General features: G+C 44.0%; 1 protein-coding gene across 1 annotated transcript; it reads left to right on the top strand.

Moving 5' to 3' along the window:
- Positions 1 to 354: 354 nt before the first annotated feature.
- Positions 355 to 9,010, top strand: AMIGO2 (adhesion molecule with Ig like domain 2). The gene is made up of 2 exons (XM_068402079.1): positions 355 to 445; positions 7,293 to 9,010. Exon 2 carries the CDS (start codon positions 7,366 to 7,368, stop codon positions 8,929 to 8,931), a length of 1,566 nt encoding a protein of 521 aa, XP_068258180.1. The 5' UTR covers positions 355 to 445; positions 7,293 to 7,365; the 3' UTR covers positions 8,932 to 9,010.
- The last annotated feature ends 2,583 nt before the right edge of the window (positions 9,011 to 11,593 follow it).

Here is an 11,593-nt window from a genome sequence, read left to right as displayed (position 1 = left end):
CCCCGCGCGGGGGCCGCGGCCCCCCGGGGCGGCGGAGGGGTGGAGCGGGGGCAGGCGGCCCGCTCCTCCCCCGGGGCACCGACGGCTCCGTCCCGCTGCCGCGGAACCCCCCGGGAGGGCGTTGAGTCCGGCGCTGGGCGGCGGGGGAGGACGGGAGGGCTGAGGCAGGAGGGGATATAAAAAACCCCAGCTCCGCTGTGACCGAGAGTCTCCTGCCTTCTCTCCTCACCCGCCGGCGGTACCGGGCTCCGGGCCTCCGCTCCATCCCCGGGGGCAGCGGGCCAGCACTGCCTGCGCCCGCGGGGGAGCGCAGCGGAGCCGCTGCCGTGCTCTCGGCGGCCCCCAGCTTCCACCGGCGGAGCGGAGCATGCGGGGCCGGGGCTGGCGGCGGCGGCGGGGCCGGCATCGCGCTCCCCGGACATGAAGCGGCCGCCGGGAGCTCCAGGTAAGGCTGCCCGGCGGGGTGGCCGAGGAGACATCCCCCCAGAAACAGGGGTACGGCGGGCGGGTAGGGTCCGGAGGGGCTGGAGCCGGGGCTGAGGTGGGCCGGGGTCTTCGCTTGGGCGGGCTCGGGGCTCCCAGCTCCGGCGGCGACTGCAGCCCCGCAGCGGGCGGGTGAGACCCGGTCCCTCCCTCCGCCGCGGAGTGGAGCGGCTGTGGCCGGGCCCGCCAGGGGAAGGCGGTCAGAGACCCCTCGGGGTGAGGTGGGTGGGCGAGCCGAGGGGACGGCGCGGTGCCAGCGGGTGCCCCAGCACCGATGTCGGGCGCCGAAACTTTGCCCTCCGCCGACCCCCTGTAGGGATTGGGGGGCTGCAGCGGGCAGTCCCCATCGAGAGGCTGGCAGGAGCCCCCCCACAGGGTAGGCAAGGGGGTTTCTCTGAAGTTTAGCCCGTCAGAGAAGCCTTTGGAGGCGGTGAGGATCCTACGCTGGGCAACTAAACTTTCATAAGATCTGGCATTGCTTAGAGACTGGTTACTGATATTGTAACAGGCACTGTTGCTTATCATTGCATTTTTTCTTAATTATTTGCTGATCTCCTTAGCAACTGAAATCATTTGCAGGTTTAAACTAGGGTGCAGCTTGATTTACAAAGTAACATGGCAAAAAGGATGCATTGTTGTTTCACTGGTGCGTATTTCCCTCGTACTCTCTCAAGAGGGGTAAGAGCTGCAGCGTGTTGACTTCATGTAGCTGGTACTGCCGTAGACAGACTGCTGATGATTAGTCCAACTCAGGCTCTGTGGCACGTCACACAGTTGCTCATCTGTGTCTCAGTTTTCTTTAAGCCAAGTGAGTTATCATGGGTGCAAAAAAATAAAATCTGTCTTCAGAGAAATTCAATCTTTAGTGAGGGATGAGTGGGAGAAGATAGTTTTAGCTGGCTAAGGTTACTAGGACAAATTCATCTCTAATTCAGCACTATTGAGGTCTGGCCAGGTGCTGGCCAGAGAGACCACTCCATTTGCCAGACTGATCTCAGGATCAACTTGCTGCAAAAGTGATGTAAGGCCATTTTTTTCATCACTGTTAGGTCCTGAATCAAGCACAGCTTAGCTCGGTTCAGGGATTTAGTCCAGTGCATCAAGACATCACCCAGATGTAGCTCACCAACAGCCTCTGCTCTCCAATACACCATGTCACTAAATCTCATAGATTACGATGGCTGGGTAATCCAGATCTACTCAGTCAGAAATGCTGAGCGCAGCTGTCAGGCAGATGTGATGCACAGAGTGCCTTTCCCCCTCAGGAGTGCTAAAAGCAGAGTAGAGCCTGGAGATTGGAGTGAGGTGGCCACTACGGGGGTATTTCCTCCGGCAGCATCCCACATACACACGTACAAGGAATGGAAGTTTATGCAGACCTTCCTTATAAGTGTAAGATTTTTAAGGATTAATTATGTAAGATGCCACTAGTCTGTTTGTAATTAATGGCTCTATCATGTACTTAAGCAGGATTCATAAAGGTAGGATTAAAAGCATGAATAATTGTACTTGTATAATATTGTTGTTATAAATTACTAAAACCCAATTCTAACAGTCACTTTTTCTTCTGTGTTCATGATGAAAGCTTTGTCAAATGCCATGCAGAAAAAAAGGGGGCTGTGAGAGGAAACTGTTAACACCTGAGCCATTGCTATTTAATTTCATGTATTACTACATTTAACTAATACAGCCTTGATTTATCCAATATCTAGACTGGTAAGAGGGAGAGAGCAACTATGGGGGCATTGGAAGTCAACGGGAAGGTGCAAAGGTGCATGAGTGACATGGTCTCTTGTGAGACTTGGGGACAGAGGAGTCAAGGAGACAGTCACAGGAGACATTGGCACATGGGAAAGAGCTAGGAGATGTAGAAATGACGTGAACCTTCTGGAGGGTGGACTGAGATCTTTAATATTTTCTAGTGTTTGAGCTCTCTAGAGACTCAACAGTATTCCTGCAGTAGTGGGGGGGATGGGGTGCAAATATTTGCATTTTTGCTGTGCAGGAAGTGCCAGCCAGATGTGGGACTGTTTGCATCACCAACATACAGGAAGATCTTAGTCCTACTGTAAAGCACTTCTCGATCTGGTTTGTTTAACATTGAAAAGGCTAATGGTAGCATTTGCGAAAGTGTTCAGATGACTTGTGATCTCCAGTCCAATTCACTGCTTAAGTTACAAAATGTGCCACATAAGGATTTTTTAGCAAAGTCTCAAATGAACTGGGAGAGGTAGCTTGGTGTACAGCTTTGCCTGGAAGAAACAGCGATAAGCCTGAAGGTACCTACAGGAGAAGAGCAAGCTTGTGTAGAGATTATTAATGTAGCATTAATGTGAGAGAAAGTGGAAATGAGTGTTTAGGATATTATTATTTGATTTTGCAGTGATAACTGATGGTGAGGGATGTGTTACAGGTGCCCAGCATTCCCCTTTTTCCATAAGCAGCTCTTGGTGCTCATTACTTAAAAAAAAAAAAAATACACAAACACAAACACAAAAAAACAACAACACAAAAAAACCCGCAAACCAACAAACACACAGATTAAAAGATCAAAACCAAGAAGCCAAATCCTCAGCTTTCTCTTCGAGCTGATCATTTGCAGTTCAATTGAGCTGTTCTGGACACTAGAGGATATTCCCTATGTACGAGGCTGCGTCCTGCATTTCTTCTCAAACAGTTAGAAGGCATGTGCACCATTACTGTGCAGAATTATGATCTCACGGAGTCCTGTGTTTTTGGCAGTGAACTTAAAATATCACACTTTTAACACCACAAAGAAATTATTTCTTTGAAAAGAATTCAAGTACAAAACTCCCAACCCTGCCCTTCACTTCACTATAAATCAAAAAAGCTATTTACCCGGCTCATTCAGAAATAATGGTGAAGTACATAGCCAGAGTCTGTTGGCACATGTTAGCTGATAGTATTTAATAGCAATATCTCTCTTGAGAAAATACATAATATTGAAGTTTGTAAAATAGTACATTTCTAAGACCTGAAGTAATGTTATTGGGATGAAACAAAATGCCACTTTTAATATAAGGCTGAATGGAGGCTTTGTTCTTCCTTGCTACTTAACACGTACACATTACTAACCCAGAACTGTTTATGCAGTCATTTTGAAGAAGTTCAAGTGATCGCACAGGTTATAAATATCTACGTTGAGCATGCTTGGCTTTGCAGACCATCCTGTGTCATTTATGCAGAAGTTTTGGGGAACACAGGTTGAGGGGCAAGTTGGAGCTCAACAGTCATACTCTCCAAAAGGGCAAAGAACTTTTTGGGAACATAGGCACTGCACTGTGAGTTGGGCATGGCAAGGAAGGTTTCTGCTTGTCAGGGTGCTCTCAAAATAGCCTTGTGTGGCCCGTGGTATGTTTATGATGTCTGTAATTTGGATTTGCCTCGCCAGGCAAGGCGAGTTATCTGAAACAGTTCTCATTTGGCAACTTCAACAAGCTTTTGAAATGCACAGTCAAGTTTTCAGCCTTTGCAGAATGTTTTTGCCCCTTAGAACTCAAAGGTGTTATGCTGATTTACACCAGCCACTGATCTGCCCTTGGGATTTGGTTGCAGACTAGCTCAGAGTTTCTGGTGAGTTGGTTGTAGGTATGGACAGAAACAAACATGCGAGGCTATTTAGTGTATTAAACTTGGTAACCCTTCCAAAACTGAGCATTGACCTAGTATGTCCCATTTGGAGTGTCTCCAGGATCGCAGTTATATTCAACATAGGAGCTGATTTTTGAAAGTGCCGTTCATCTTTTTGCAAGTGCAGTTACATTAAAAACTAGGCTGCATAAGCTGCAAAATCAGGCATTCAAATATGAGTGAGAAAGGCAACCTATGCAACAGCAGTTTGTCTCCCATTTCGTGGATGCTTTATAATTCAGTCATGCGCATGGTTTTACGGTATGCAGTTTTCAGATACCTTGCTTCATGCAATATGCTAACTAAAAGAGCAGTTCTTAAATTTTTTTCATCTATCAGTGTGTTTCCTTTGTGCCTTATGTGCTGCATGCCATACAAATCCACACTGAGGTACAGAATTTTTTCCTGATGGTCATTTCTATAATGCTTTCATAGGTCTCACCCTCTAGAAGAACTTTTATCTATTAATTGCTGCCACTAGCTAGCTAGCAAAACCAACTAAGTTAGTTGCTTAGGACTGGTTAAAAAACTATTTCTGTGTTCCTAACTTTCCACTGAAAACCGCATGCAGTTAGATACTTCAGTAGGATGTAAAAGCCTAAAAGACTTTATGAATCTTGGTACTAAGCTTTTTTTCCTAATCAATTCATTTATTTTTACGATATTCTTATAGTTAAGATCATGTTGCTATATCCCTTTCGTAGACAGGGAAGCAAGGAGAGCCTTTATAGTCAGAAGCGCCAGCTACAGTCATAGCATTTTGACTCTTGTCTCAACACTTCTTCAGATTGGTCCTTCCCAAACTTAATAATAAATAGATGTTCCTTATTTTCTAAGTGTCAAGCTGGTGACTGTAATATGTTATTTATTTTCTAACAGTCACCACTTCACATAATTTTCCTGATCTCACAGAAATTCTGTGGCAAAGGCTAGGATATGCTCCTGTTCTCAGGTATAGGCATTTGCTGAGCTCTTGATGTAATCACTCTTTCTTTTCCCTGTGCTTCCTCAGATCCTGGGCACAGTGTGAGAAAAGGTTTTGGGGAAAAAAATCAAGCAATTGTGTAACTAAGGGCTGTATATAAAATTAAAAATGGCACAGAAAACCTTAATTCTGACACTTTAATTTTTGAGCACTTGACTTGGCAGTCTTGCCATTCTCTTAATATAGTTTTTGGGTATGCAAACATTTAAAGCCATTGTATATATAAATTCTTGTGAAAGGTGAATTTTTCCATCCTGCTGCCTTCATATTTCTTCTTTTAATGGGTCATTAGAAGGCTCAGCTCCTTAGATTCATAGCACATCCTTTACCACTTGATTTAAGAGTAGAAGATTTGTCAGCAGAAGACAGCAGTCTGCCAGATTGACAGAGGGTTGGAGAGGAGGGGAATAAGGAACTGAGGGGGAATGGAAATTAGTGCATTTCACATATATTAATTAATTGCATAGATAATCTTAGATTCCTAAGTAGCAGATGGAAATTATCCAGAGAAATGTGTTCTAAGGTTCACCGCCTGAAACTCTTGCCTCTCTCTCTGCTTAACCCTCTTATTGCCCTTTACACCCTCCCCATCTGTTTTTCCAGTCATATATGCCTTAACTGACTTCTGCATCCTCAAACTACCTCCTCCTCTGTTGCTTCATTAGTAACAATGATGATGCTCCATTAGCATCCTCCTACCCTGGTTTTGCCCTTCCTTCCCTCTGCATCTCTTATCCTCCTTTTCCCTCTCTCCCTTTCTTTAGCTGCTTCTCTGCCCTGCTGTCCTCCACCCTTTAGGTCTTGATTCTAATGTTTTTGTACTCAAGACTCATCCTTTCTTCATCCATCTTGCCTCATCAGAGAATACAACTTCTCCTTTTATTCTGCTTCTTTCCCTCTGAGGCTGCTTATTTCTCCTCCTCCCCACTGCCCACAGGCAGTCTCCCAGCTCCCGGCCATAGCTGCTGTCAGCAGCGCAGAGCAGACATTGCGGGGTTTGTCCTGCTCAGATACCGTACAAACGGGTGGGTGAGGTTGCAGAAATGAGTATGAGGTTAATATGTGGGAGCTGAGTACCACGTTTGAGCTGTGAAGGGGTGGGGATAATCAATGCATATGGATTCACCTGGGAATTTACTGGCAAACTCTTAACAGGTATCCAGGATGAGCAAGAGTGAACAGAAATGTTCATTACGCTGCTAAGTATGTGTACATTTTCTTAGGAGATGGCAAAAAGCATATCCCTTGGATTCCCTAGGGAATCACTACCCTGACAAATGTTACATCCCTGCTTCAAACCATAGTGAAGCTAAAATATTCTCAGAAAACAGTATGGTTGTTTTCGTTCTTACTATTTCAGCATGAACAAAGTATTTTCTTCCTTTACTAAGTTTTGAGAAATGGCTGACTCATTCTTACTGAAAGTTCCCAAAACTTGCGCCTGAGGTAGGCACCAGGCGTAGAAAATTTCCTCCTCAACAGTTATTTTGGCAAAGGTAGAAGCAGCAGAATACAAAATATTCCAATTGCACATCTTGAATAACTTTAAAAATAGGCTGTTGCTACCTGAACTATCAGTCACTGAATTAAAAAAAAAAATAAAAAAAAATAAAAAAAAAAAAAGGAAAAATAAATTCATATGACATTTAAAGCTAAGTAGTCCGAGAAAAATTCTTTGCTTGAAAATGTGTGACATTTTCTGATTGGGAAGAAACACATGTTGTAACTGCTCCCCACTAGACAAGAAAATAGCATTTTTGGATGAGGCTTTTTCTTTCCTGTACCAGGAGTTTTCTATCTGGGTTGGTTTGGAAACAGACAGGGGATGCCATTGCCCAGTCATGTTCCACAGAGGAACATTTATGATTTATTTTCTTAATGAACTGTCAGAAATAACATTCCTTTGTCCAAGACTGAAGAATAGTTGCATTGTTTTTGAAGAGAAAAAAATATCATATCTGTATTGTGAGTATTTATACGAGTGCAGAATTTCATATTTACATAAAACGAATGTTAAGCTTACATCACCTAAGAACAACTAGTTCTTGTGATTAACCATATGAAACATTAAGGATTAATTCCCTGTGTTTTTGAAAAGGTGTGCATAAGAAATCAGGCAGGGTAAGAATCGTAAATGTTAACATGCTGTACCTCTGTATCCCTCTTTTGACAGCGATTAGTGCAAAGCTAACTGCACGTGTAATCTGTGGCAAGGAGCACTGGGAGACAGCTAAGAGACAGTGAAAATGTCTTTAAACTGGTGGACAATTCCTACTCAACTTGGAGTTTTTAGAGTGAACTGCAAAGGACTGGCATGCCTTTTGGTCTTCACAGTGAGCGTTTGTGGCAGCGCCCCAGGGATGTGTCCAACAGCCTGCATCTGTGCCAGTGATATCATAAGCTGCACCAATAAGAACCTCTCTCGGGTGCCAGGAAATCTCTATAAATGTATGAAAAAGCTGGATCTGAGTTATAACAGAATTGGGTTTTTGGAGCCTGAATGGGTCCCAGCACTGGTTGAGAAACTGAACACTTTAATAATCAATCATAATAGCATTAGCAGCATTATCACTGGAAGCTTTTCCACGACGCCAAATCTGAAGTACCTAGACCTGTCATCCAACAGCCTGAAGACGCTGGGTAGCCCTGTGTTTCAGGAGCTAAGGGCGCTGGAGGTTCTCCTGCTGTACAACAACCAGATAACACAGATAGAGTCTTCAGCCTTCGGAGGATTGTACAAATTGCAGAAACTGTACTTAAGCTATAACTTGCTCTCACATTTTCCGCTGGACTTGTACACTGGAAAACATAAACTGACAGACCTTGTGTTGCTGGACATTTCCTTTAATCACATCCAGTCGATGCCTATTCAGCGCCTGAGTTCAGTGCTGGCCAAACATCTTAGTGGAATTTATCTTCATGGCAACCCATTTCATTGTGACTGTATGCTGTACTCTATGCTAATCTTCTGGTATCAAAGGCACTTCAGCTCAGTAGTGGACTTCAAAAATGAGTATACCTGTTTGTTGCGATCAGACCCAAAAGGTTACAGTAAACTGCCCTTACTGCATGACAACTTTCTGAATTGCTCTGAAAGCACCGTCAACAGCTCTTTCCAAGCCTTTGGGTTTATTCACAATGCCCAGGTCGGTGACAGGCTGATTGTACACTGTGACAGCAGAATCAGCGATCCGGGCACGCACTTTGTCTGGGTTAGTCCGGACAACAGATTGCTGGAGCCAGACAGGGAGACTGACAACTTTAAGGTGTTTCCTAACGGCAGCCTGGAGATAACAGATGCCCAGCTAGAGGACTCAGGGTTGTATTCCTGCATCGCAATAAATAGGAAAAGACTATTAAATGAAACCATAGAGGTTAGAATAAATGTTAGCAATTTCACAGTGAACAGGTCCCACTCTCACGAAGCGTTTAATACAGCTTTTACCACCCTTGCTGCCTGTGTTGCCAGTATTGTTTTAGTACTGCTGTATCTCTATCTGACCCCCTGTCCGTGTCAATGTAAGGCCAAAAGGAGGAAGAGGAAGCTGAACCAAAGCAGTGCCCACTCATCCATACTGAATGCCACACCGCCGCAAGAGCTGCCAGCCGACGAGAAGAAGGCTAGCACTGGCAAACGGGTGGTTTTCCTGGAGCCTGTGCACGAACCAAAACACAGTCAGAACGGGAAAGTAAAACTGTTTCCTAATGACAATATCATTGCTGAGAGTATCTTAAAAACTACTCGAACAAAATCCGACTCCGATTCTGTCAACTCCGTGTTCTCAGATACACCTTTCATGCCATCAACTTAGTTTGCTGCCTGTGTTTGTATCGTGCAGTTACATTTCTGAATACCTCCTTTGCTTGTAGCAACCATCAGGAAAATCAAATAAAAAGAGAGAAAATGTTTTAAAAAAGTATCTGTTGTCAGTCCTTGAACTGCGTCTCCTCTCTTGTGAGTGCAGGGCCATGCAACAGTGATGTCTCGTTCAGGAAAAGCAAACAGCGTGGCATTGATGTGGATGTCTTCAATGTAACCTTAGCCTTGGCTTTTACTCTCTGGTCCATACACAGCAATCTCTCATGCATGTTTAGAACCGCTTTCTGTGTATACAGCTGACCCCTATAAAACACTCTCAGTCATGCTGATAACTCAGCTCCTCTGCAGTAAGCACAGAAGCAAACTCCCATGGCTACTGAGAAAAATTCCCAAGCTTCCTGCAGTTCCTTTCACAGGCTCATAAAATCTTTACAGTAAAATCACTAGGGGAAAGAAATCATGAGTTTTCTTGGACTGATCAGAACAAAAAGATTAGATTAGCCACCAGGATGCCTAGCAGCACTGAATAAATGTTTATGGCCTTCAACTGATAATGTGTTTGCCAATAATTGCTTGAAAATTTTAAATGGGGGGGCTTTGTACTCATATTATTCAAAACTTAGTCAGGGAATTACTCAAGAGAAGTGAAGTGGTTGTATTTGTTTATAAATATTGACACATAATGAAAATAGGTACAAGTTACCGTTACCTTTGCAATTGCCTTAGTTGAGGAATGAAAGTTGTCAGTCATGAGGACTTAAGCTAGTCAGCAGTAACTCATTAAGTCGCGATAACTGGATTGATTATAATCGGTTGTCTTAACCTCCACTGCTCGCTGTATGCTTGGCATCACATGTGGTGAACAAGCCTGCCACCATCACCAGGGCTCCTGCTTCATCTTAGGAGTGGGTGGCTTCTCTTTAGAGGTAACTTCACGAAATAGGGGAAATATTTCAATTAATCCTTTCAGTGGCACATAGTTCCAGCAGTTTTACAAAATTTGCTTCCTAAAGATTCTTCTTAAAAGAGGAAATACAGTATTTGGACAAACTCATGAAAAATATAGAAGACTATGCACTGTGAATTCAGAAAGCACAGCTTTTCTCTAGACTTGGCCCTTGTCTTGTATGTACTGCTTCCTTACTCGCCCAAATGTATCATTGTCAAGGTTTATGAGCCTGGTAAGACTGGCCTGGACTGGTCAGGCAACATAGATTGCATGAAGTGTTGTGTTAATGTAATGAGCATACTGTTCTATTTGCTATTTATTTTTCTGTTATATTTGCCTTTGGGGTTTTTTTGTTGGTTTTTTTTTTTTTAGGCTTACTTACATTGGGACTGGGCTGGACTTTGCCAATCTTCCTCACATTGATTAGTACCAACTTCAAAGGAGTTTTGCAAGGAATTACAGCTTACGGAGGAAGAGTAATTGGAGCGTGTCTGTCTCATTCTGTCTTTGGGGAATATACTGGAAGGGTAAAGGATAAACAAAATCAGAATCAAAGGGCTACATGGTATGGCAACTGTAATTTATTTTTGAGAGGCTTACTGTAACAGCCACTTGCCATTTTCTGTGATTTCTTTTGAGAGGCATGTCATCACGCTAAAGCTTATATCTGGCTGAGCCGTAGCTATCAACAATTGATTCGCTACGGAGAAATCCTGATGTAGCTAATTGTTTGAAAGCAAGCTATCTGGAAAACAGATTAGATCAGGAAACAGTGTTGCTGTGATGCGCACAAAGTATGAGGACTTAGAAAACTGCTGGAGGTTTTATTTCAGATACTCAGGGAAACGGAAGATGGAAATTCTTTTCCTAGGCAGAGAATAATAGATATTTAGGAGAGAACGATGACCAGGGGTTTGGGTCATTTATTTGTATATTTATCTGTGTAAATTTAAAAATGCCTTCTGCTATCAAGCAGGTTAGTGTCCTTTCATAAAGCTCTTTCCCTCTTTTGTCTGTATACATGCATTAAACCAAAATCCATATGTTTACATATAAGGTATGATGGAAAAACAGTGATTGTCTTTGCTAGAATCAGAGATATAGTTGGATCATCTGTTAGTGAGGCAAGGGCTTGACACTGTCCCTTTCTCAAAGATTTTTTTACTGAAAAGATTCAACTAAGCTGTGTGATGGGCTGCTGTGGGTGGTGTGTGGGTGTCCTCCATGTTGTTTAAGGAGATGATTAGTGGCCTGGGGCCAAAGGGCTGAAATGGTGGTGAGGCAGAATGGGAAGTGAAAAGGCAAATACTCCCGCGGAAAGTTGCACAGATCGGTTACAGCTCTGGGCAGGTATTATGCTCTGTTGTCATACAAGAGATTAATTGACCCAGATTTCAGTGTTTACACAAGAGCGCTGATGGTCAGTTCCAAGTTGAGCTGAAGGAGAAAACAGACTGTTGCTGGTGTGACTGGGAGGCAGATGTACACATCTCCTGAGCAGCTACAGCTGAGCAGGTGCACCCCGCTGCTGTTTGCAGTGCAAGGCAGAGACAACACGTACCACACTGACCATGCATTTTAAATCTGCACGGTAGTCCTGAATAAAAAAAGGTAGAGATCCTGCAGCCTGCCTTCCGCAGGGCTGCTGTCCTGCAGCAAGAGCGTGGGGAGTTGTGGGCTCAGATTAATCCTGCCAGATGACTAG

The sequence above is a fragment of the Nyctibius grandis genome, chromosome 5 (genome assembly GCF_013368605.1).
Source record: "Nyctibius grandis isolate bNycGra1 chromosome 5, bNycGra1.pri, whole genome shotgun sequence".
In the NCBI taxonomy this organism is placed as follows: domain Eukaryota; kingdom Metazoa; phylum Chordata; class Aves; order Nyctibiiformes; family Nyctibiidae; genus Nyctibius; species Nyctibius grandis.
The sequence above is the reverse complement of the archived record's forward strand: the minus strand, read 5'-3'. Positions and strand labels throughout refer to the sequence as shown.

Excerpts from the sequence above, each read along its gene's own strand:
- AMIGO2 (XM_068402079.1), top strand. The coding sequence starts at position 7,366 with ATGTCTTTAAACTGGTGGACAATTCCTACTCAACTTGGAGTTTTTAGA.